We start from the raw sequence: 26,743 nt of genomic DNA, 5'->3' as shown, positions 1-26,743 counted from the left end.
AAAGAGCTGGTTCATATTTGGGGTTAGGGAGTAAGAATAAAGAAGAAGTAGCTGTGTTCCTAAAGAGAAGAATAGTTATACCATGCAGATTAGAGAATATTAAATTGAAGCTGCAAATTGGATGAAGAGATGGCTGAAAGACAAGTAATTCCAGGGACTCACAGCCATTTCAGAGAAGTATGAGGTATGAAATGGAGGTTCCAGCTGGTTCTACATAAAGCAGCAGGGTGAACCATCTGACATATTTTTATTATTTGTATCTGAGTGAATTAATCTACAGTGAGGAGCATAAAACTCTCTGACAGGTTCCTGATCTGCACACCTTCACCTTGAGTGTAGATCTACCAAAGAAGCAAAGTGCTTTTTGGAAAGGTCAGAAAAGAGCTAAAGGAGGAAAAAAGGATGTGCTAAATGTCCAAAGTCATCAAGACAGGACAAGTTGATACATGTGTGGCCACATCTGGACCATTTCACAAGAATAATGCATAAAGCCATGTGGGATCAAGGTCTCAAAGCTATCGTGTAAGAGAGCTGGGTTTAAACTCAGGTATATCTGAGCACAAGGCCTGAACTTGTCCTCTGCATCACAGGGGGCCTTTCAGATTGCCTCTCTCCTCCAGAGTGTATGATGGCTCACATCTGCTTCAAATTATTGTATGAGATGTTAAAGACAGAATCCTGGAATGGCGTCGCAGCCTGTGCATACTGGAGCTCCCTTGACTTGTGAAGACCTTATTTCTTGTTTAGGTCTGCATTTTGCTGTCTTCTCAATGTTTCATGTCTCTTTTGTTCCTCTATTCCTCCTTTACTGCCTTCTTTTGCTTTAAGAATTTTTCCAGTGACCGTTTAAATCTCTGTTGAGTTTTTAAAATTTATTTTTATTGTAAACAAATGGGATACATCTTGTTTCTCTGTTTGTCTCTGTTGATTTTTAACTAATTTTAAAGAGTTATTTTCTTAGTGATTGCTGTAGGAATTACAATGGATATTTTGTCACAAGCTACCTCAGATTAATGCTAACTTAACTCCAGTACAATAGAAAACTTTGCTCCAATACAGTCTATTCTCTATCTCTCACTTAGTAAAGACTTATGAAACATGAATCACTGAGAGACTTTTGGGAAATATGACAAACCATGGTTTAATTACAAATACCATGTTAATGTTCTAACCACGCATTACTCAAAGTCATACAAAAATCATAATAAACCAAGTCGAGGTCATGATAAACAATTGTTTTATAGCTTTCTATGCCTAAAGCTCTATATTCCCTCAAAAATGCTAATAAAATCCCAACTATGGGTGCAGTTCCATGGGAAAGGTGTGGACCCTTCAGCAATCCAGAGTACCTATAGCTGCTGAGCAAGGCTGAAATGTATTAGGCCTTCAATAGCCCAGGGTAGCCTCTGACACAGAGTTCCTGGGTCACTAAGTAATGGGATGATCTTCTTCTGTTGAAATGAGGCTTAGTAATTCTTCAATGTTGCTTTGCTCATTTTCACTGAGCTGCAGTTTTTTGGCTAGATTGAGGGCTTGCATAGCATATTCCTCTGCCTGAAATAAAATTGAAGTGACAAAAGGAACTTGTCACAGAAACGCATAACATTGGGAAGCTTCATTTGTGCTTAATTCCAGAAACGGGAGAGAACTCATCACCTGCCTACACCAGCCAGTGAGCTCTGGCTCACTAACCTGTGAATTTACTCTGGGTCTTGGACAGTTAGCCACACATGTGCTGGGTGGGTAGGGACACCAGAAAAACCCATCTGACTTGACAAACTAAGTACAAATGGGCTGCTTAGCAAACTGAAATCTTTGTAGGAATTTTTGGGTTTTGGTTGTTGCTTTTTTTTTTTTTTTTTTTTTGGTGGTGGTAATGGGGCTTGAATCCAGGGTTGCTCTTTCACTGAGCTGTATTCCCAGTCCTTTGTGATTTTTGAGACAAGGTTTTGCTAAGTTGCCCAGGCTGGCCTCAAACTTGAGGTTCTATCCTTTTTTTTTTTTTTTTTTTTTTTTTTTTTTTAGTGCTGGGGATTAAACCCAGGACCCAGCACTCTACCAACTGAGTTATATCTCCAGCTGGCCTCAAACTTGTGATCCTCCTGCCTCGGTCTGTCTTCTGAGTTGCTGGGATTGACCTGGCTCCTTTTAGGATCTTAATTGGGGACCTACAGATCAACACTGGGAGGCACAGAAGTGACAGGTGCCACAAATAAATTACCATCCTGGGACAGTCTTGGGAGCCATTTGACTTGGGCAGAGGCTCCACAGGACATTTTGGGATAGTCTCTGGTTTTCTATTTCTCCCTCATTTTCTTTCTTCCTCCCTTCTAAAAATATTTACTGAATATTTTTACTAACTGGATGCTATATTCTAGGTACTGTAAATGGAGACAGAAATTCCTGTCCTCATGGAACTTACGATATTGTAGGGGAGAAAGACAATAAACAAAACAAGTAAAACATAATAGTATCTTAACTAGTGATAAATGCTAAGGAATGAAATAAACAAGAAAGAGGGGTCAGAAGCATTAGAGGCGGTGGTCGGATTTTAGATGGGAGGCTCAGGAAAGTATCACTGAAAAGACAGCAGAGTAAAGACCTGAAGGAAGAAAGGTGCTGATGTACAGATGTGTCCCTTTGGTCTGAGGAACTCTGACAGATCTAACATCCTAACACACTGTGGGATAATAACTTCCCCAAAATTGGATACTGTACTGCAGAAAGGAGGTTTTCACCAATATAAATTTGAGAGTTCAGTGGGAATACTTTTACATTCCATAATCCATCCCACTCATTCCAGACTGCGTCAGCGCCCCATTTCTGGGCTCCCACAGTGCCCTGGGCTTTGTTCACACTCTATTATAATGCCTGACTGTGAGCTTCCCCAAGCCCTGATGTATAAGTAGGTAGTAATTAAAAGTTTATGGATGGAAGAGAAGGAGGGGTAGGGAAGGGAAACATAAATTTTCCCATGTCACAGATAAAGGACAGCCCCCACACTCTCCCAGCCTACTTTGTTTTTTTCCTATGGTAAGTTTCACTATCTGAAATTATATTACACATTTATACAATTTCTTGTTTACTGTGACTTTCCCTCCTCCAAAAATTGTAAGTTCCAGAGACAGCGAATTTGTCTTACTGTTCACCACTGTATCCCCAGTCCTAGAAGAGTGCCTAGTAAATAGTAGATGCTTAATAAATATTTGAATGAATGAGTGAATCACTCCATTTATAAATCAATAAGGCTTAGACTTACCACTTACTAAGAAACTGAGCAAAGAATTGAGCCTCTCTGTGCCTCAGTTTTCTTATCTCTAAAATGAGAATAAGATACTAACTTCATAAATTTGTTTTGAGAATTAAATATGATAATTATGTAAAGGGCTTAAGAGAGTAACTGGCATGTTTTCATTACTCAAAGACAGTTATCTTTTTAACCGTTTCACAGCAGTTCATTCCTGGCCTGAATCTCTGCAGCAAAAGGGAACTCAGTACCTGAGTGTAGTTAGAGCAGCGCTTCCTACCTCCTGCCCTGCAGGCTCCCTACACTGCCCCAATCCTGGGAAGGCTCCCCTGAAGGGAGAAGATAATCCAGGTCCCATTGGGCAGGCTGGACTCCCTGAATGAGAAATGTCATGAAAATGTGAACTTTTCTGGAGTGAGGGCTTGCTCTTAGTGCAAAAAGCTAGTGGAATTGGGCAAACCCTGCTGGATTTAACTACTTGATGGATTTCTATCTGCATTTTACACATGCTGCCTCCGGGGAAACTTACCTTGGAAGCATTCATCATCAGGTAGTGAAGCATGACCAGGGTTTTTAGAACAAAGATGGTCTTTTCAGGATCTTTGTCAGAAGTTGATTCTCGAACGTTCAAGATTGAAGTCAGGATATGAATGGCTTCTGCTTCCTGGGCTTCATCTGCATTAAAAAGGGAGGCCAGAAACACAGGCACTGGGCAGCTGAGCATGCCCTCACCAGAAGCCCTCAGCTGGCAGGGGGCTGGCCTCTTCATGGGGTTCCAATGGAAACAGCACAAATCACAGCAAGTTCTCCAGCTGAAGAAGGACTGTGCCACATACAGAGCAGGAAGTGGGACAGCTTCAGGCAGCCCTCTAGCACTGCCTGGCATGTCATTACCAAAGTAACCTAAAAAATGCTCCTCTGCAAGTCCCAAAGTTGCTAAGGTGTCTCTCTTTCAGATCCTGAACTCTAATAAAACTCTTGGACTCCTAAACCCAGGGCATTTGTCACAGCCGGGTTCCTTGGGTGCACTTCAGCTTCCACTCTACAGCTGATGGAGGGAGCAAGGGGAATATTTTGCCATGGTAGTGGCTTAATTCCTCTCCCCAAGTCCAAATGCTTAAGCAGTAGCATTTCTGCTTCCTCACATAAATCTGTTACATTTTCCCCCAGTGGTTTTGGTCCCACATTAGACACCAGTTTTTAAGCAGTTACTATGAGCCAGGTACTAAAATGCATGTATTTAAGTAATAAACTTAAAGAAAAAGATCAAAAGGACATATAACACCATGTTAAGGTTGGTGATCTTTGGATATCTATGATTTCCAAGTTTTCTGCTATACCACGAACCACTTTCATAATGAGAGAAAACCCAATAAAGTGATTAATTTTTTAAACCTTCCCTCAAAGTCTTTCCTCCTAAAAAGTCTCCCTTCAACACCCCGCAGCTGTCCTCACTCCTTCATTCAGGTACTCATCTTGTAATATGACTTATGCTTGTGGGAATGTTCTTTATTACTGCACATAGGTTCTGTATCACCCACTGTACTGAATGTCTCTTTTGAGCAGAAACTAGATCCCTTGTGTCTTTATTATCTCAGAGGACATGCTACTGTACAGTGCTCTCAACACTCAGTTCCTTGCTCAACCTGGGGATAGACATAAATTATATCTGGCCCTGCCTCAGAGGAGTTCACTATTCTGTAAAGGAGAAATATATATAAGACATAAGAAGGAATCAGCAATGCAACTTTTTATATATTTTTTTATTACTGGGGATTGAAGCCAGTGGTACTCTAGCACTGAGCTACACCCCCAGCCTTTTATTTCATTTCGAGACAGGGTCTTGATAAGTCGCTAAGGCTGGCATCAGACTTGAGATCCTCCTGCCTTATCCTCCAGTGTAGCTGGAATTACAGACATGTGCCACCTACCTGGCTAAACTGTATAGAGACTCTCTCTTGGCTTATGTTCCCTGGAAGGATAGTATAGAAGAAATGGATGTTCTTTAGGGTCATTTATCCCTCCAAATCTGTCCCTTATTAACTCCCTGAGGGCTATGCATGATAAAGATCTGAATTCTTCCCAGCCCAGGTAAAAGCTCTCAGGTATCCCCATCACTAAGATGGGAAGGTGGCACTGATGTGCCCCATGATGGGAAAGGCTACTCTCCCTGTTAGGAGTAAGGCCTGTGATGAGGTAGGATGATGTCACCACTCTGCTTCCTAGGGAGAACTAGCACTTACCCAAGCCAGTGTCATTCACAAATCGTTTGTGAAGTAAATCTGCTTGTTCTACACGAGCCTGTGAGAGGGCTTGATAGTGACCGTTCAAATATTTATGCCAGATCTCGGAGACCTGATAGAAAGGAAGACAGCTGTCAGACAATCAGGCCCCAGCTGTTAGATCAGCCAAGTGGGAATGTAGCACAGGGGGCCAGGGTTCCTGAGCTGGGGGCAAAGGGAGCCCTAGGAACCCCAAAAGCCTGGCCAAAGTAATGTGGTCAGGGATGGGCTGCAAAGGACACATAACAGGCTCATCTGGGGCAATCCTGGTGGGATCTGATAACAATGGCTACTATTCATGGGACACATACTAACTTATACCCTTATATCCTCACAATAAAATAATTGAGGTAATATTCTTACTATTTCCATTTTATATGTAAATAAACTGAGAATCAGAGAAACTATGAGCACACTGGACTTTTGGGAAGGGCTGTTAAGTGGCATATCCTGGATTTAAACCCAGGTCTGTCTAACTCCAAAACGCTTTGGTTTTCAGTTACACCAAAATGTCTCTAAAACATGAATTAAGAGTCACAACATGAGAGCCTGTATCACACATAGAAACAGTTGCTGACGAAGTGAGGTGATACTGAATGAACATAACTGATATCTTAATATATTAGAAACAGTTCCAAGTTTTTTACATGTAAAGATAGAACTTAAATCTCTCATGTCGTTTTTATTTGTTCTAATTATACATGACAGACACATCATACATAAATGGAGTATAACTTCTCATTCTTCTGGTTATACATGATGTAGAGTTACACAGGTCATGTAATCATATATGCACATAAGGTAATAATGTCCGATTCATTCTACTATCATTCCCACCCTTATGCCCCTCCCCTCCCTTCTTTCCCCTGTGTTTAGTCCAAAATGTCTCTATTCTCCCCCACACACACCTTATTGTGAATTAGCATCCGCATATCAGAGAAAACATTTGGCCTTTGGTTCTTTGGGATTGACTTATTTCACTTAGCATAATATTCTCTAATTCCATCCATTTACTGGCAAATGCCATAATTTCATTCTTCTTTAAGGCTGAGTAATATTATATATATATAATTATATATATAATATTATAATAATATATATAATTATATAGTAATATTATATATATATAATTATATAGTAATATTATATATATAATATATATAATATTATATATATATATATTTGTGTATATATATATATATACCACAGTTTATTTTTCTTTTGTTCTTTTGTTTGTTTTTGTGTTGGGGATTTAACCCAGGGTCTTGTGCATGCTAGGCAAGCACTTTACCACTGAGCTACATGCCCATCCCTTTTTTAAATTGAAAATTTTGGACAGCTGTTGCTAAGTCCAAGCTGGCTTTGAACTTGTGATCCTCTTGCCTCAGCCTCCCAAATAGCTGGGATCACAAGCATGTACCACCCTGCCTGGCTATTCTCATGTTCTCTGATCCCTTGACAGTACCTTGCAGCAATAAATGTCCTTTGAAAAGTTCTTTTCTGTCATTCACCTCAATATACCCACATTAGCTTGCTTCCATGGTTATGACAGAGCCTCGTAAGCTCTGGTTCTTACAAATCCATCATTTATTAGTTGCAAGGGATTAGTCTATTTTGGTAGTAGAGAAACAGGAAGAAAGCAAAATAGAGAATATCCACGTAGCAGGCTATGTAACCTTGGGCAAGTTCCTTTATTTCTCTGAGCCTCTCTTTTTGGTATATTTCTCATGAATGGTCTGACACCAGTTGTTCATATACCTGGCCTAAATGCCAAGACTCAGTTTCCACATTCCCCAGCTCACCTTAGTGTATAGTGTGTCTGCTAGGTCCAATTTTTGAAGGCCATAAAAGATAGTAGCCAGGTGGAAATAGCCTCCTGAGGTCCTGATGTCCTCTGTTCCAAATGCACAACTGGAAAAATAAATCTATTGCAGGAAGAAAAATAATAATCCTGGAATTCCTTTGCAAATCATGTCAGGTAAAGTTCCTGTATCCAGAATACACAGAAAGAATTTTTACAATTACCCAATGTAAAAATGGGCTAAGGATCTAGAAATATCTCCAGAAAGATATGTAAATAGGCTAATAAGCACACACACAAAAAAAAAATGCTTATCATTGATAGTCATTAGAGAAATGCAAAATAAAACCATAATGAGATACCAGTTCATACCAGTAGGATGACTATAATCAAAAACACAGAAAACAACAAGTGCTAGTGAGAATGAGGAGAAAAATGTAACTTTCGCATGTTGCTGGTGGGAATGTAAAATGGTGCAACCTCTAGGGAAACAGTTTGGCAGCTCCTCAAGAAGTCAAACATAGAATTACTATGTGATCCAGCAATTCCTCTTCTAGGTACCTATCCAAGAGAATCGAGAACATGTGTCCACATGAAGATTTATACACAAATGTTTTGGCAACATTATTCATTACAGCCCAAAATAGAAGCATCTGAAATGTCCCATCAAATGATGAATGGATAAACAGATTGTGGTCTCTATAGGATGAGGGACTACTACTCAGTCAAAAAAATGAACTAACAATACAGATGAATCCAAACTAATTATGCAAGGTGTAAGAAATCAGATCCAAGTTCTATATGTGATTCTGTTTATATAAAATGTCCAGAAAAGACAAATCTAAAGAATCAAAAAGCGGTTGCCTGGGCCTGGAGTGGGAATGAGAAGTGACTTCAAATGGATGTAAAGGATTTCTGGGGGGCGATGGAAATATTCCAAAACTCAATTGTGCTCACAGCTGCACAGTTCTATAAATGTACTAAAAACCATTGAACTGCACACTTAGAATGGGTGAATTTTATGGTAGATATCAATAAAATTATGTGTTAAGAGGAATAAAAAGCTAGGTTGAAGAATGTGAGTTTGATATAATTCATAACTGAGTGGCCCAGCTCAAGACAGAATGTGCCTCTGCTTCATTTGTTGGAGGATGCAGAGGAGAGAGAAGACACACAAATGACTTGTCAAGGGGCCAAGCTGAAAGGATGTCACCCTCAAAAGGACTGCCTGAAGATAGAGTGGTAGAAAGAATATTTGAGATATGAAAGGGTTAAGGAACCAACAAGGGTTAGTGAAGCATTAAGGACAACCAACAGCAAGAAACCATTATCATTCTACATCTCAAAAAGCAAGGGTAGAAAATTGGGGTAACACCAGCCAGTGTTAGCACTATGGAAGAAGGTCACTTGATTGGCACCGTGGCCACAGAGGAACACTGACTGACCTGCCAGAGCAAAGGTCAGGAGCAGGAAGGAAGCAGAGAAAATAAATACCCCAAACCTTCTGCCCAACCCTCCATTCCTCTGCTCTGCTTCCCATTCTCCAAACTCAACCAAAATCACACAGCAATGGAGTTTGGGTTGTGTATATCATGGAAGTGAGTCTACCAAGACAAAGAATAAATTTGGAGTATGGGGAATAACCAGCATCAGAATGAATTTATAGATATTGTACTGTGGCATCCAACCAGAGGGAGGGTTGCCTGACGGAGAGACTAGTGGAGAAGCTAAAGAAAGAAGTAACCTACATGGAAAGTGCAATCTGCCCCAACCTAAACCAGATTTCAGGCTCAGGAACTCCTCTCTTATAATATTTTCCAATACTGAAATCTTAATAGGAATCTCATAATTTTGGAAGAACAGCTTGGTTATCACCCTCATTATCCTAACATTCGTAGAGTTTTATAGTTTATAAGTGCTTTCTTATGATCTAGCTCATTTAAATTTAATAACCACACTCTGAAGTAGACATTATTTTTAAAAATGGCCAAAGTACTGTACACATATTGTTCTACTATTAATCTTTGCAATGACCCGATGTGGCAGACTGTTTTTATGATTTTTTTTTTTTTTTTTTTTTGTCTTGCAAGCAATAAAAGAGGTAAAGTAATTTGCCCCAGACTATGTGGGTAGTGAAACAACAGAGTTGAGGTTAGGAGCAAAGTGCTTCTCTTAATCAGGAATCAGTCTGTCCCTGCTTATTACCCTTAGAGCAACTGAGGCTCAGGGAAGATGTGACCTGGCCAAGGTGGCATGGCCAGGAAGTGGAAAGGCTTAAATTCAGGCCATTAGATGTATTCTTGCTAATACCCAACAAAGGGTATATTCAAACAGAAAGTTTTCGAGAAATGCTTAGTATAAAAATTAAAAAACTGAACAGAGCTGTTCTTGGAAACATCGAGGTGTTATAATTCAACTTGTTTACATCATTGGCCAGATGATATCGGGCTTCCTCATAGTTCTTCTTGGCCATGTAGAGAAGTCCCAGGTTCCGATGCAGTAATGAGTGTGTTGCATTATGACAATCAGTTGATTTGAGGACTGTCCACTGGGCTTGGGATAGATATTCTTCAGCCTGAACAATCCGGCCAAGACCTGCCCAAAAGCAGTAAAGCAGGTTACAAAGGACATGTGATGAAAAGAACACATGATGAAATAAGATTCACCACTCTTTCACTGTTTGTTCATTGGCTCAAATATTCATTGACACACAAAAACTTGCACATGAATGTTCATAGCAGCCTATTTTTGACTATTTAGAATAGTCAAAAAAAAAAAAAAAACCCCAAAGATAGAAATAACTTAAACATCCATTTTATGAGCAGGTAAGCAAAAGTGGTATATCTATAAATCAGTGGAATATTATTCAATCAGAAAAAGAAATTGATAATATGCTACAATGTGAATGAACCTTGAAAACATTATACTAAATAAAAGAAGTTAGACATCAAAAGCCACATATTATATGATTCCATTCATTTGAAATGTCTATAATAGGCAAATCCATATAGACAGAAAGTGGATTAGTAGTGGCTAGGGGCACACGAGGGTGGGTAGGAAGGGTTAACAGGGAGTAACTGCTAGCAGTTACAGGGTTTCTTTGAGGGATGATGAAACTGTTGTGGAATTACATATTGTGATAGTCACACAACCTTGTGAATATACTAAAACCACTGAACTGTACTTTAAAAGAGTGAATTTTATGGTATGTAAATTACATCTCAATTTTAAAAACAATACTTAGCGAACTGAACACCTTTTAAGGCCTTGCTTTGAGTAGTAAGAATTCAAAGATAAATCAAAGCTATCACACTTGAAAAATTCACAGATGGGCTGGGGAAAGGCATGTGCAACATGAAAACACCTGTTTCTAATAGAGTACACATGTGATGGTAGGAACAAACAGTTTGAAAGTGGCTGAGAATAAGAAATATTTCATTCCAATAATGGGATGGAGAGGGACAATGGAGCTGGGAGAGGCATGGTCCACTGAGTCTGAGCAGGGTGGTGAGGATGAACGGTGTCCCAGTTAGATGAGAGAGGGAGGGGAGGGCATCCCAGGCGGGGGTGACAGCATATGCAAAGTCATGGAGATCCGAAATAGTGGGTCACATTTGGAGAACTTCAGGTCTGTGAGGCTAGCGCACAGAGCGCAGGAGCTGGAGTGGCAGGGATGGGGTCAAGAGGCAGGCTCAGGTTTGTAAGTCATGCCAAGAAACTGGAAGCCTGGGGACAAAATGGAAAGATTTTCAGAAAGGGAGAAAGAAGTGGATTTAGATTTAGAAAGATCTGAAACCAATGTGGAGGCGGGACCAGAAGGGAGGAATAAAGGGAGTAGATTCACTAAAAGACTTTTGAAATAGTTCAGGCAAAGAAAAGAGACTGAGCCAGGTCAGTGAATGGAGATGGAGTAGAAACGAGAGAGGCGTTGAAGGGCAGAATGGACAACACGGCCTTACTAAGTAATGCAGAAGGCGGGGGAAAAGAAAGTGGCCTTTATTTCTGATACTGAGATACTCTTCACACTTAAAACTTCACGTTTAGCTATGAAGACATATAACAGCAGCCTGTCTGGGAGGTTGTCAGAACTGAATAGAAACTCATGTGTGGCATTCCGCGGAGCAGCACGCGTGATCGGGTGTGGAGTGTTTCATGTGATGAACGCGGCAGCGGAGATGGCACCAATACAGGGGGAGGAGGTGAAGACCAGGACCACTCACAGAGGGACTTCCGCTCTGTCCTTCCTCCTGGGCCTAGTTCCTAGGTAACTGTTCTTTTATTCTAAGCACAGAATTGATGGTGAATAAAAGCCAGCCATGTGTGAAAGAGAAAAGAGCATTCCAACCCTGAGGTCAGGAAGAGCTCAGTGCCTAGAATCACCCAGCCAGTAAAGAAAGAGCAGCCATCTGAACCCAGCCGCTCCTGCTCCCAAAGCACTGACGACCACGGCAGAGATGAGCAGGGTGGCCTCTCCTTCAAGTGTTCCTGAAAATGCCTTTTCTAGTTGATTAAAACTACTAAGTCTTTTAAAAGAAGAAGAAGAGGAGGAGGAAGAGGAGGAGGACAAGGAGAAAGGGGAAGAGGGGGAGGAATTGGAGGAAGACGAGGAAGAGGGAATAGAAAAGAAAAAGAAAGGAAGGAAGGAAAGAAGGAGAGAGGAAGGAAAAAAGGCTAAATATCTGTTAATTTTCCAATTCAGTCTGGAGGAATCTCTAAGATGGGAATTTGGGGCATGTGCCCAAATTCTGTGACTTACTGTCTCAAAAAGGTTGGTGTTAGGGTTTGGATCTATAATGTCCTCAACAGGCTCCTGGGTTGAAAGCTTGATCCCCAACTGACAGTGCTATTGTGAGGGGGTGGACACGCTAGGAGGTGGGGCCTAACTGCAGGAACTAGGTCACTGGGGGCGTATCTTGTCCCCAGAGCCTCCTTTCTCTCTAACTGCCAGGAGGTGAGCCCCTTTCCTCTGCCACACACTTCTGCTACTATGTACTCCCTCATCGCAGGCCTAAGCAACTTGATCAAGCAACCATGGACTGAAAGCTCGGAAACTATGAATCAAAATAAATATTCCCCCCTTACACGGATTTTCTCAGGTATTTATCACAACAGAAAGTCACCTACTACAGTTGGCAAGGTTTAAATTAGTGACCCGATGTGGTCGTGAAATTGCAATTTCAACAGTACTCTCCAGCTTTCGGATCATTACCTATGAACTCACTTAACCCCAAAGTAATCCTGTGACAAGGATTCAAAAAATGCTTACACAGTGCTGCCTGGGTGCCAGGTACCTACCATGAGAGTAGTTTTTTAGTAACATCTCTGCCCTGAGTAAGAATAGGCACAGAACCAGTTCTCCCTGAGCAGGAGAGAGGGAGACATTAATTAATTAATCTCACAATGAATATATACCTATCAGTGGAGTAAGTGCTCAGAAAACAGGAGGTGGTTTCTAAGTGAGTGTATTAAACAACAGACCCAACCAACTAGGTGTGGGACCCTGGGGAAGGCTTCTTAGAAGACAAGAGGGTAGTAGCTTTTGATTGAGACCTGAGGTTTGACTAGGAGTTAATTAGGTGAAGAGGAAAGAAGGAGAAGTGCAGGGAATGGTCAGAGAAGAGACTTTCAGAACAAGGAAACATCTCCACACCTTTGAGGAACTGAGAGAAGGCAGTATAGGAAGAGAGGGAGAGATAAGGTAGGAGAATGGAGGTAAGAGAAATCTCTGAGGGCTAGAACAAGCAGGGCTTTATAGGTTGCTTTAGGAATTTGATCTTCATTTAGGGGAGTTAGCTGATCACATTTTTATGTGGAGATCAGAGAAGATGTGGGGAGATCAGTTAGTGAACAGTAGTCCAGGTGTGAGGTGATGGGACTTGAGTCAGGATGACTTTCCCAAAATTCCACAGCTAGTCAGTGTCAGACACACATAGAATCTGGATTGTATTTCCTTGTCCAAAGCTCTTTCCACTAGTTTGGAGGAAGGACAGGCTGGAATAGGGTGCCAGACCTGAGTGGGGTGAGGAAGCATTCCTAGAGGTAAACGGGAGTGAGAGCCTGAAAAGAGTGAGGAAGGTGTCCATGCAGAAGAGGTGGCCTAGAATGAAGAGTCAGGGCTCATGGAGGTAGAAGACGGGGAAGCGAGAGGGCTGTAGATGGAGGATGGGCTCATATGGGGAGGGGATTGATTAAATATATAAATAGATTAATGAACATGGAAGCCAACTTTCTCACTGCCAGAAAGGCACTACAAATACAGAATGGGAGAAAATGAGGTTGACACCTATGGGTGGAATCGTACAGGATTTGGATGTACTAGTATAGGCTCATCGTCATACACGTTTACACATGTTCTTTAACTCTGTCCACTGAGACAGCCTGGGAGCAGCAATGAGTCAACAGTGTATAGTTCTTGGTTTTCACATTTCACTTTCCATGGAAGGAAATCAGGCATGCTTGGAGATATGTTCCAGAAAAAGATCAAACATCAATAGTGAGTGCCAAGGAGACTCAGAAGACAGCGTGAGCGGGACCTGACAGGGGTCAAATTGGAAACAGCTTGAGAACCAAATTAATAGCAGCAATGGATCATAACCCACTAAAAAAATAGGAAACCAAGAGTTTATACTGAAAAATAAAAGAATGACTACATTGAAAGTTTAATAAGGAATATAATTTTAACATACTGCTCCATACAATTAAAATTACAAAACCATAGGGGAGAAAGAATAATATGACAGAGAAGAAGCCTGGCAGATACCACCTTAAAAAGTAATTAAAATGAACATCAGGAACACTTGTTCTACTTTATGGAATGAGGTGTTATCTAATTCTGGAATTGAAAACAAAGCCAGTTGAGATTTTTAAATTAAATTGGTCAAATTTTTGTCCACACACTGGTGACTAAAAAGATTCAGGAGAAGTGCAATGATTATAGAATAACCTGGTACAAGCAAGTCTGAAACTTTGCAGCCCAGTGTTCTAGTAATCTACTGCCGCCCAAAATAAAACAACAACCATTTTATTACAATAACCTCCCCCTTTATCTGTGGGGGACATATTTCAAGACCTAGATATTATATATATATATATATATATTTATATATATATGTTTTAGAAATTCTTTTTTTTTGTAGATGGACACACTACCTTTATTTCATTTATTTATTGTTATGTGGTGCTGAGGATCAAACCCAGTATCTCACACGTACAAGTGCTCTACCACTGAGCTACAACCCCAGACATATATACTGTTTTCCCTAAATATGCATACCTAAGATAAAGTTTAATTTATAAATTAGGCACAGGAAGAAATTTATAAGAACTAATGATAAATAGAGTAATTATAATAATATACTGTAATAAAATTTATTTAAAACTTTTAAATTATTTATTCTTGGAGTTTTCCATCTAATATTTTCCAATTGCTGTTGATCATGATAAAAATGAAATTAACATCATTAGTAATGGAAAAATTGAAAAAAGGATGCCAACTTACAGGAGGGAATGAGGAGAATATTGTCATCTCTGCAATATTCCTACAAAAATCCATAACCTGAGTCTAGTCATGAGGAAACAGGAAAACCCCAATGGAAAGATGCTTTATAAAATAATTGGCCCATAATCTTTAAAAGTATCAAGGTCATAAGAGTCACAGAAAGATTAAGAAACTATTCCATAATGAAAACCATTGGCATGTGACAACCAAATGAATTGTAACTTTTTCTGATTCTTTAACTTTTTTTGCTATGAAGATGTTATTGGGAAAATTGGAAAAAACTGAGGAGAGGCTTCTTTGTAGATGACAGCAGGTGAGGTTATATTGTGGTAATGTAAGAAAATGTCTTTTCAGGAAATATATGCTGAAACATTCCAGAGACAGGGTAACAAGTAAGCAACTTATTCTCAGATGGCAAAGTGGGGATAGGGGTGGGATTCTTTCTACTTCCAAAAGTTTTACTTAAATTTTTTTTATAAATGATGGTTATTTAGATGCCCAATGTGGTAGTCCAGGGCCCCCAAACACTGTGGGTGCTCAAGAATGTTAATTCCTCTCTAAGTGCTAATACTCTTGTAGAAGCCACTATGTACTTCCCACTCTCAGAATCGCCTCTTCCACTTTGTAGCAGTGGTTTCCTATCTCTGAACTATGGGGACCCTGACTCCAAAGAACAAGGTTAGATATCAAATTCAAGCTGGATCAACAAAACAGTAACTTCCAGAAATTTGTAATTGGAAATAAGATGCTAATTAGTTTCTATTACCTACCTTGAACTTAGAAGACATGTAAATTTAAGAACTACATCTGACATTTTAGGGTAGCTATCTTCTACAATAAGCTTAGGGTATTAAAATCTGCTCTATAGAAAGGAAAAAACAGAGTTGGTATCCAGAGAGAAACAGAGACAAGAAACAAAGATCAAGAAACAAACTAAGAGTACCAGCCCTGGTTGCTTATAGTTTTCCAATTCTAGTGTCTCATGAAACTCCAATCTCCAATAATTTTTTTTTTTTTTTTTTTTTTTTTTTTTTGGTATCGGGGATTGAGTCCAGGAGCTACCTCTGCATCCCCAGTTCATTTTTTAAATTTAATTTAGTTTTGAGACAGGGTCTCACTAAGTTGCTGAGACTGGTCTTGAACTTTTGATCCTTCTGCCTCAGCCTCCCAAATAGCTGGAATTAAAAGCATGCACCATCATGCCTAGTTAAATTTCTTCTTTTTGCATAGGCCATCTTCAGAAGATTTGTCAGCTGTAGGCTTAAGAGTGGCATCTCCTTCCCTACATCATGTCAAACTTCATAGCAGCCTGCTTTTCCACACCAGGTTTCTTGGGGAAGACACCAACCTTTGTTGAGGCTGGAGTTTGTGGTCACCGACAAGTCCCAATATAGCACTTCTTTTGGGCTCCAGGGGTCCTAGGTCAGTGCTACTTACCAAGGCTGGCCTCAGACAACAGTAGATAAGCAGGTACAAGCTCTACTGAACTCAGGCCATACACACTCCTGCGGAAGCGAAGGGAATGCAAAGCTGCTGGAACAGCTTCTGCATATTTTCGTTCAAAAAGATATTTCTGGGCAACAGTGTAGCAGAATTCAATCAAATGCTTCTGTGGAAGATAGAAATAGACCATCTGAGTTAGTCTAAAGGTAAAAGGCAAAAGTGGATGTAAATACACCTGGAGATAAGGCCAACATCTACTGAACTGACTGAAGGCACATATTGAGCTGGCCTGCACTAAGGTGGACATGAGATCCAAAACAGGTGACATAAAAAGGTAATTCTGAACTGTGAGCTCCTCATGGCCTGGGAACAAGTATCTTTTCATCTTAGTTCAGTGCTTGGCAAATATGAGTATTCAATATAAAGCTGTCATATAATAAATGTATATTATTCTTATAGTTCTACTAAAATTTTAGTTTAGCAAAACTACAGACATCTCAGGATGATCTCAAACTTTCTACTTTTCCATTTTAATTAAAAGAGAAACTTCTCATTTTTCCTTCTGGAATTATCCTGCTTAGCTAATATCCTAAACTTTAACTCAACATTAACTCAACTTTAACCCAACATTATCCTCAGGTTACTATCAAGGCATTGTAACAGTAAAATCAATGAACCTGGTTTTGAGAGAATTATGACTTATAAAGGGCTAATTTTTAAAATAACAACTGAGATGGTATCAATGTCATAATAGGAGCTAGTTTTTCCTATCTTCTTTTTCTATCTATGCAGCATATGATAGTGCTAAGACTCTCACAGTACTTGGTATGTGAATGCTAGAGCTCATCTGTCCCCCTAAAAGTCAGTGTGTGGAAGCCCTAACCTCTAGTCCCTCAGGGTGTGAAGGTATTTGGAGATATGGCCTCTAAAGAGTTAAGTTAAAATTGAGTCCACTAATGGGTACTTTAACTCAATCTGACCAGTATCCTTATAAGAAGAGGGATATATGTATATGCTCACAGAGGACCATGTAAGGGCATAGCAAGAGGGTAGCCATCTACAAGCCAGGAAGAGAGGTCTCAGAAGAAACCAACCCAGTTAACACAATGGTCTTAGACTTCCAGATTCCAGAATTTGAGAAAATAAATGGCCGCTCTTTGAGCCAACTGGTCTGTGGCACCCTAGCAAACTAATTCAGTAAATGTTCAGTAGAGATGTGGAAAACAACTTACTAAATGGGATTAAGGACATACAGATGTAAAACAAATTCTTTCTTCTTACCAAGGTCACAACTCAGTGATCTAAACACAGTTCGGTCCTTTCCCGTGGTAGTTACACTACACATGAGCAACCCTGAAACAGTCCTGTAGGACCTACCTGTCGCTGCTGCATCTGCTGTAAGCCATGCTGCCGTTCTTCCTCTGAATTGTAGAAGGGCATGGTAGTGCGCAGTGGAATCAGGAGCTGACATATCTTCTCGTGGATGCTTCTCCAGTCAGCTCTTTGATGCACCACACCACTGACAATAAAAACATGGGCTTTATTATCTTTATCTTTGGCCTTTCTACTGGTCTAGCCCTAAACACCAGAAAAGTAAACCTAACACAAACTGGGCAGGAAGCCCAAAGCTGTTTCTGAGATACCAATTCCTTTTCTTTCATATGGTTATTTGATGGAGTGAAAACTGAAGGAGAGGGCAGGTTGGAGGAGGTCTTTTCTGCCTTCACATTTTCACACCCCAAAGTCACACAACAAAGACAACTTTAACTCTACATTGTTTTAAGGTTATTACTGAGATGTTTGAACACCAAAGTTGATGGGTTTGAGGTTCTCTATCTTGGGAAAGTGAACGGAATTTGTATTTGACATGACCTTAAGAGACACTTTACAAAAATGTTTTCCTACATCCAGTGTCACCGTGGCTTGGATGAGAACTACCAACACTGTCTTCTGTGCTTCAGGGGCTGATCATGTAGAGGACCAACAAATGGTCTTGCATGCAATTATTTGACTCTTTGAAAACAAAATAAAATCTGTTATTACCATTTTAAATGTAAGGAATATAAATGTAGAGGGATTAAGAAATTACTCTAACCCCATATTCCAAAGTCAGTGCTTTTTAGCCCTCTATAAAAAAGCACTATGAGAATTTGGCTTATAGCTTTTATCACTTTTTATACTTATTATTTTTAAACACTCAATTGGACAGCATAGAAATAGAACATCTGTATCACTGCAGAAACTAAACAGCACTCCTACAGAGTATCCACTCCCATGAATTGCCTCTATGAATAATTACCCAATGTATTATCCAATTTTGACCCTCCTTCCAATAGTGTTTTTTTATTTCACTTTTTAAATTGTAATAGTTCATATACCATAAAATTCACTATTTTGAAGTATACAATTTAGTGTGTTTACTGTATCACGAGGTTGTAAAATTATCACCCTATCTAATTCCAGGACATTTTCATTGCCCAAAAAATACACTCTGTACTTCTTAATAGTCATTTGATTCACATTCTTCCTTCCTCACATTGATGCCCAGCAACCACTAATCTACTTTGTTTCTCTGAATTAGTCTATTCTGAATATTGCATATAAGTGGAAACAGACGTTATGTGTCCTTTAGTGTCTGGCTTCTTAAAACAATGCTTTCAAGTTTCAGCCATGTTGTAGCATGTACAAGTATTTTATTCCTTTTTATAACTGAACAATATTCCACTGTGTGGATATACATTTTGTTTATCCATTCATCATTTGGTAGTTATTTAGGCTGTTTCCACTTTTTTTGCTATTGTAGATAAGGCTGTTATGAACATTTGTTTACTAGTTTTTGTATGAACATGTTTTCAATCTCTTGGGAATATAGCTAAGAATGGAATAGCTGAGTTATATGGTAACTCTATGTTTAACTTTTTGAAGAACTGCCAAACCGTTTTACACAGTTGTTTCATTTTATAGCCCCACCATAATATATGAGAGTTTCAACTTCTCTTCACCCATACCAACACTTTTGAGGTCAGTTGCTAGGGATGAAACCAAGGGCCTCACACATGCCAGGTAAGTGGTCTTTTACAAAGCTACATCCTGAGCCTTTTGTCTTTTTTATTGTAGCCATGCCAGTGGTTGTGAAGTAGTATCTAGTGGTTTTGATTTGCATTTCTCTAATAACTAATGATGTTGAAGATCTTTTCATATGCTAACTGGTCATTTTTTATATTGTCTTTGGTAGAATGTTTATTCAAATCCTTTGCCCACACCAGGTGTGGTGGTGCACACGTATATGCCAGAGACCAGGAGGTTGAGGTAGGAGGATCACAAGTTCAAGGCCAGCCTCAGCAACTTAGCAAGACCCTAAGTGACTTAGTGAGACCTGGTGTCAAAATAAAACATAAAAAGGGCTGGAGACTTAGCTCAGTGGTAAAGTGTGCAGGGCTCAATCCCTGGTACCAAAAAAAAAAAAAAAAAAAAAAAAAAAAAGCAAAAACAAAAACCACCAAAAAAAAAAAAAAAACCCCTTTTCCCTTTTTAGAAAACAAGTCTATTGTATTTTATTACTGTTTTAAAAGTTCTTTAAATATTCTAGAACAACACATATGATTTGCAAATATTTTCTACCATTCTATGGGTCATTTTTTCATTTTCTTAATACGTGTTCTCTGATGCACTAAAGTTTTAAATTTTGATGGTGTTCACCTAATCTATTTTTTCTTTGGTTCCTTGTGGGTTTGATTTAATATATAAGAAACTATTGCCTAATCCATATCACAGAGACTTACAACTGTTTTAAGTTTTATGGTTTTAGCTCTTACATCTAGGTCTTTTTGTATATGGCATGACAGGGGTTCAAATTCATTCTTTTGCATATGGACATCCACTTGTCCTGGCGCCGTTTGTTGAAGAATCATTCTTTTCCACATTGAATGGTCTTGGCATCCCTGTTGGAAACCAATTGAATACAGACATTTGAGCTTTTTTCTGGATTCTCAATTCCATACCATTGACCTATAAATCTGTCCTTAAACCATTGTCTTCATCACTGTAGCTTCATAGCAAATTTTGAAACTGAAAAGTGTGATGCTTTTTTAAATACACACTTTTCAACCTTTGTTCTTTATTGAGATCATTTGGGTTATTGTTGGTCCTTTGCATCTCTATATGAATTTTAGAGCCAGCATGTCCATTTCTGCAACAATGGCAGTTAGAATTTTGAAAGGGATCACACTTCTTCCATTGAATGAATACAGAATATTTTTTCATTTGTTTAGGTCTTCGTAATTTCTTTCAATAATGTTTTGTACTTTTCAATGTATAGTCTTGTACTATTTTGGTTAAATTTATTCCTAGGAACTTCTTATGCTCTTGTGAATGGAATTAGGAATGGCTTTCCTAATTTCATTTTCAGATTGTTCATTGCCAGTTTATAGAAATATGACTGATTTTTGTATATTGATCTTATATCCTACCACCTTGCTGTGTTCATTTATTATCGTAATAATAATACTTTTGTAGGTTCTTTACAAATATGTAAGGGTACTCTACAGAAACAGAAAATTTATTTACTATGAGAATTGGCTCAAGTGCTACAGAGTCTAAAAAGTCCCACAATCTGCTGTCTATTAGCTGAAGAACAAAAAACCCCATGTTGTAACTCAATCTAAGTCTGAAAGTCTAAGAACTAGAAGGAGGGGAGGGAAGAAAATGTCTGCTGGTATAAGTCCCAGAGTCCAAATGTCCAAGAACCAGGGGCAGATATCTGATATCTGAGGGCAGCAGAGATAGTACACAGAAGAGAGGACACTTCTGCCTTTTTGTTCTGTTTGGATTCTCAGTGGATTGGATCATGTCCACACACATTGGTGAGTCTACTAATTCAAATGCTAGTCTCTCACAGACACATCCAGAAATACTGCTTTACTATTCGTGCATCCCCTTGCTTCAATCAGGTTGATGCATAAAATTAACCATCACAACCAGGTCATGTCATTCACAAATAGAAGTAGTTTCTCTCTTTCCTCTCTAAGTTAGGTATCTTTTATTTCATTCTTTTCTAATTTCCCTGTCGAGAACCTCTAGTACAATGTTGACTGGAGTGGTGACAGCAACATCCTTGTCTCATTTCTATTTTGACGGGGGAAAATTTTCAGTCTTTGACCATTAAGTATGACCTTAGCTCTGTGTTTCCTGATGGGTTTCTCCTTACCAAGTAATGGCAGTTCCCTTCTATTTCTAGTTTAAATATTTTTTTTGATGTGCTTTTTTTTTTTCTAGTTTAAATATTTTTATCATAAGGGTATTAGATTTTGTCAAATGCTTTTTCTGCACCTATTGAGATCATCATATGGTTTTTGTCTTTTACCTATTAATATGGTGTATTACACTGATTGGTATTTGTATGGTGAATCAGTCTTGAATTCCTAGAATAAATCCCACTTGGTCATAATGTATAAATCTTCTTATATACTCCTGGATATGGTTTGCTAAAATTCTGTTGAGGATTTTTGTATCTATATTTGTAACGGATACTGGTCTGTAGTTTTCTTGGGTATCTTTATTTGGTTTTATTATTAGGATAATACTGGCCTTTTTGAAAGAATTAGAAGTTATTTTCTCCTCCATTTTTTTGAAGAATTTGTGAAAGTTAGTGTAAATTCTTTAAACATTCGGAAGAATTCACTAGTGAAGTCATCTGGTCTTCAACTTTTTCTCTGTGAGAATTTTTTTGATTATTGGCTAAATCTCTTTACTTTTTATAGATCTACAGGAATCTCTAAGTGCTGTTTTGACTGCATCTCTTAAGTTTCAATATGCTGTGTTTTTGTCTTCACTCATCACAAAGCATTTTCTAATTGTCCTAGTGATTTCTTCTTTGACACATTTTTAGTATTTTATTTCCACATATTTGTGATTTACCAAACTTTATACTGCTGATGACCAATTTCATTCCACTGTAATTATGTATGTAGGACTTCAATCCTTACACACTTACTCATGTTTACTTTATGACTTAACATATAGTCTATCCTGAGGAATGTTCATAGCACTTAAGAATAATGTGTAACCTGATATGATTGAGGGTGTTCTACAGAAGTGCCTGTTAGGTCTAGGTGGTTTATAGTGTTGTTCAAGTCTTATATTTCCTTACTGATGTTTTTCTAGTTGTTCTATTCATTACTGAAAGTGAGATATTGACATCTCTAACTATTATTATTAAATTGTGTATTTCTCCCTTCATTTGTGAGTTTGGGCTTCATGTACTTTGAGGTTTTGTTGTTAAATGCATACAATCATAGGTTATGGCATTTCTACTGCCTATTACACATTTTCACTTTAAGGGTGAGACAGTTAACAATTTGAATTCATTATACAGATTTCAAAACAGGTACCAACAATCTAGGGAAAAGGTCACCAAAGTTTTTTCTGTAAACTGCCAAATGGTAACTTTTTCAGACTTGTAGAGCTCTGTGCTCTCTGTTCCAACTACTAAACCCTGCTGTTGTAGCACAAAAGCAGCCACAGAAAATACGTGGCTGCAAGCACGCTCTCACTTTCTTTCTCCTAGGACAACAGAAAAACAATTGAGTGTTTTCTTTATTAACTCTGACTGATACCACAGAAATGTCAAAAGTCATTTAAAAAGTTTTCCGGAGGATAGAGAATTATTGTAAACAGATCAATAAAAGCACTTAATAACCAGGATATAGAAATAGCTAAATTCCACAGGGTATTTATTTAATAGGACTTACTGAGTAATTGTGTGAGCAATGGAAATAGTACCTTATTAAACTGCATGAACTTTTGTTCTACTAAAAGTAACTGACATATCTTGACTTTCTAAATACAGTGAGCTTTGCTTATGCATTTGAGTTCCCTCTTAATTCATTTGTCTCACCCCTACCAGTCAACATAGGGCGACACAAAGAGAAGTTGGTAAATATGTTTCACTCAAGACTCACAATTAAGTAGTTTTTGATACAGTCCTCTTTTGTTTGGGCATTATCATATTTTTAGAACTGTATTTGAATGTCTTCAGGAAGGACATTCATTCTAAAATTCACTACAGATCGTATTGCTTTCTATTATTGAATACCATTTCACTATTTTCTCTTCTTGGCTAGCTATTTAAATTTGTGCCATCCAATTTTAAATTAAAGGAAAAATTATTGCATATTACTGTTATCAATATGCTATCATTCACTAAACCACAGTACTGAAGGCTCTTATAACTATCACAAACATTTCAGTGTATACTTTCATAAAATTAATCTCTTCCTGAAAATGCTCTCTTCCATGGGAACATATTCCCAATCCAATGAGGAACAATATACATAAGATTACACATAATACAAAAAATAAATATATTTAGAAGAAAAAAAGAAGGAAGTTCAACAAAATGTCAGATTACCAATCTTTGGGTGGTAGGATTATAGTTTATTTTTGTATTTCCAAGTTCTCTACAGTGAGCATGAATTGTATTTACAATTAGGAAAAAAATCTTCTATAGGGAAAAAAAACTTGCAAGAATTCTAAATGACTATCCTTTTGGCTCCTTAAATTTGGGATGCTTACAAAGAATATATATTGTGTGCCATCTTAGTCCCAGGCACAGTTCTAGATACTTTTACATTCGATCATCAAAACTTGTAGAAAAATTATCTCATCTTGTTTTATTTTAAAAATCTTGAGATCTCCAGAGTACAAGAGCACAGAAATCTGAAGAAAACAGACGGGTTAAAAAAAGAAAAGAAAACTTTAAAGAGAATTAAAACAAGTGAAAGGAGTGAGCACTTGCCTAGCACCCATGAGAACCTGGGTTCCATCCCCCAGCACCACAAACACACACACATACACACACACACACACACACATGCACAAAGATGCAGCAGCAAGTGAAAGAAGAGAAAGAAAAAAAAATAGAGGGTAAGGGCACAGGAAATAATAATTTATTCATGTCTTCATCAAATATTAGCACCAACTATTTCAAGACTCTGCTGAAGATCATGAACATACACAGGTGGGTGTGATACAAATCAAAAGCATACATGACAATTCTGTATGCATTCAAAATAATGTTTTGTATTAATGGAGAATAATAATTTAAGACAATATGCTTGCCAACAACTTAAATGAGGAAGGGAAACAAAAGTCATCTGAGAGTGACAGAAAACTAAGCTGAGAAGGAGGAGGAATTACTTCTGCCTGCAGGGATGAAGAGGACAAGGGGGTTTTAAGGAAGAAATAGGTGGTCATACCAGACAAAGGAGCTGAATCTTGAGTGTACTTGTAGCCTAGCAACATGAAGGTGACATGAAGGTTGACATTTTATCTGCAACCAAATCTGTTACTCACCATCTCCTCCCCTGTTTTCTTTGCTTCAAATGGATTTATTACCCATTCAGAAGTTTGTTTATTCAACAAATGTTCATTGCATGCCAGTTATGTGTGGACACTAGGTCTAGTAAAAGACACAGTCCTTGTTGGACAAGTAAATGAAAAAAATCTAAAAAGAGGAAAAGCAAAGAAAAATAGTACTTGTTAACAAGAAAAATGCCAGAGGAGTGTTTAGATTTGATTTACACCTATCTGAAAAAAATGACATTTAAATATGAAGGAGGAAAGACAGTCAGGAAGATTTGTGGTAGAAGTGGAGGTTCTCAGCAGAGGGAACATTCTGGGCAAAGAAATTGAGAGAGCAATGTAGAACTTCAGTTCTCTGTAACAATCGCAAGGAAAAGATGGGGGTGAGTGGTAGGAAATGCAGGTAGAGAGGTGACCAGGGCTTTGTAGCTCCTGTTACAAATTGTGAATCATATTCTAAATGCAATGAAGTCACCAAAGAAGTGGGGACAAAAAAACTGATGCTATGCTATCCCTGCTCTCATGGGTCATATAGCCTAGTAAGCAATACAATTACACAACTGTCAGCCTGTGTCCTATATGTTAAGTTACGGGACTAGTGAGTTCTGTGACAGCACTGAGAAGGGACACCTGGAGGTGTCTGAGAAAGGTGGGTTCACTCTCCACTTGGATTACTGCAACAGCCTCTGAATCAGTTATGCAGTCTTCAGTGTCTATTTTCCAATCTACCTTCCATGCTGTTGCCTGTCATTTTCCTTAACATAAATGACAGCATGTCAGCTCAATACCATCTATGGCTTGCCAGAAGATAAACTGTAATCTCCTTGATCTCATGTCACTGTCTGCTTTAACATTTTCTTTGTTTAAAATCCTCCTACTACCTATCACAATGATATCAAAACTTCTTTTTCACTCAGTTCATAGTGAGAAATACATTTTACAAGCACAAAAATGCATATCCTCATAAAAAACTAAAACAAAGTTTCAAGAAACAATTTAGGTAGGATTGTTGTGATATTTTCTATTCTATGCTATTTTTCTTCTTTAAATGGTGGTTGATTTATCCATGACCTGCTGAGTCCTGGTCTACAGTGGGAAAACTGTTGACCAGTCCTTCCATTACTATCTTTCCTATCTAGTTCTCAGCAAACTCTGTACTTTTACCTTTGCGCAAGCAGTCCTGGATGCCAGGAACGTCCTACCCTTTTTCACCACTCCTTCAAGACTCAGTTCAAATATGACCTCCTCAAGAGAAAGGTTTACTGCCCCAGCTTCCATCCTTAGAGTTCCAGAACTTAGCACAACCTAAATAAAAGCATTTATCATGTAAAATGTATCACGACTGTGAACTAGATCTCTGGATGTAAATAGTCTAGTGGTTTTATGTCAGGACCAAAATAGGGTCTAAAAAGAGAACGTTATGCTGAATACATGGAAACAGGTTTCATTTTGCACTTACCCTCTCTACCATCTTAGCTGTGCCTGGGACCAACCAGCCTTCTTTCTATTGGTCAAACACACCAGGCCTTCCCCTGGTCTTTTCCAGGATGGGATGCTCTTATTTTACCTTCAGATGTCTACTCTCCAGAGAAGCTGTCTGCCCAATTTCTCATCAGACTTCCCTTTACTTGTCTTAGGACATTTATCTCTCTCCGAAATTACTTTGTTTTGTTTGCTTATCTGTCTCCTGCCTTAGAAAGTTAGGCTCCTTGAGGGAACGGATCTACCCAAATGCCCCAGTAACTTCTGCACCTAGATTAGTGCATAACACATAGCAGGTGTTCAAAACACATCTGGCGACGAACCAGTAAGAGGAGGAGGAAGCAGAAGAGGTCACAGGGGTCTTAGAGGCCTGTCTCGAAGCCGCCTTGAGGGATCGCGGCTCACGCAGGTACACTGGCCCAGGCCCTGCTCTGGAGAGAGGGAGGGAGCGCAGGAGCCAGGTGCCCCGTTCTAGGGCCTACCAGTAATAAGTGACTGTGCAGGCAGAGCACACTCGCTCCGCCGGGGCTTCGCACACCTCACAGCAGAGCCGCCGCCCTTTGGGCACCGCCAGTGGGTAGATCACGTTCATGCTGCAGCCAGCGGTGTCGGTCTCTAGGACGGTTGCC

General features: G+C 38.9%; 1 protein-coding gene across 4 annotated transcripts; it reads right to left on the bottom strand.

The window, feature by feature from the left end:
- Positions 1-870: 870 nt before the first annotated feature.
- On the bottom strand, positions 871-26,743 carry Zmynd12 (zinc finger MYND-type containing 12). 4 transcript variants are annotated; one of them, XM_047562989.1, is made up of 8 exons: positions 26,653-26,743; positions 17,649-17,790; positions 16,266-16,437; positions 9,756-9,925; positions 7,332-7,454; positions 5,491-5,602; positions 3,777-3,922; positions 871-1,554 (listed from the first exon to the last, which is right to left on the bottom strand). In XM_047562989.1, exons 2-8 carry the CDS (start codon positions 17,709-17,711, stop codon positions 1,429-1,431), a joined length of 912 nt encoding a protein of 303 aa, XP_047418945.1. In that variant the 5' UTR covers positions 17,712-17,790; positions 26,653-26,743; the 3' UTR covers positions 871-1,428. The 4 variants fall into 4 exon arrangements, with proteins under 4 accessions (XP_047418945.1, XP_047418944.1, XP_047418943.1 ...); XM_047562988.1 differs by having other exon boundaries at positions 26,092-26,731; XM_047562987.1 differs by having other exon boundaries at positions 26,597-26,728.

This window comes from Sciurus carolinensis, chromosome 1 (assembly GCF_902686445.1).
Source record: "Sciurus carolinensis chromosome 1, mSciCar1.2, whole genome shotgun sequence".
NCBI classification, from domain to species: domain Eukaryota; kingdom Metazoa; phylum Chordata; class Mammalia; order Rodentia; family Sciuridae; genus Sciurus; species Sciurus carolinensis.
This window is presented reverse-complemented; position numbering and strand designations above follow the sequence as displayed.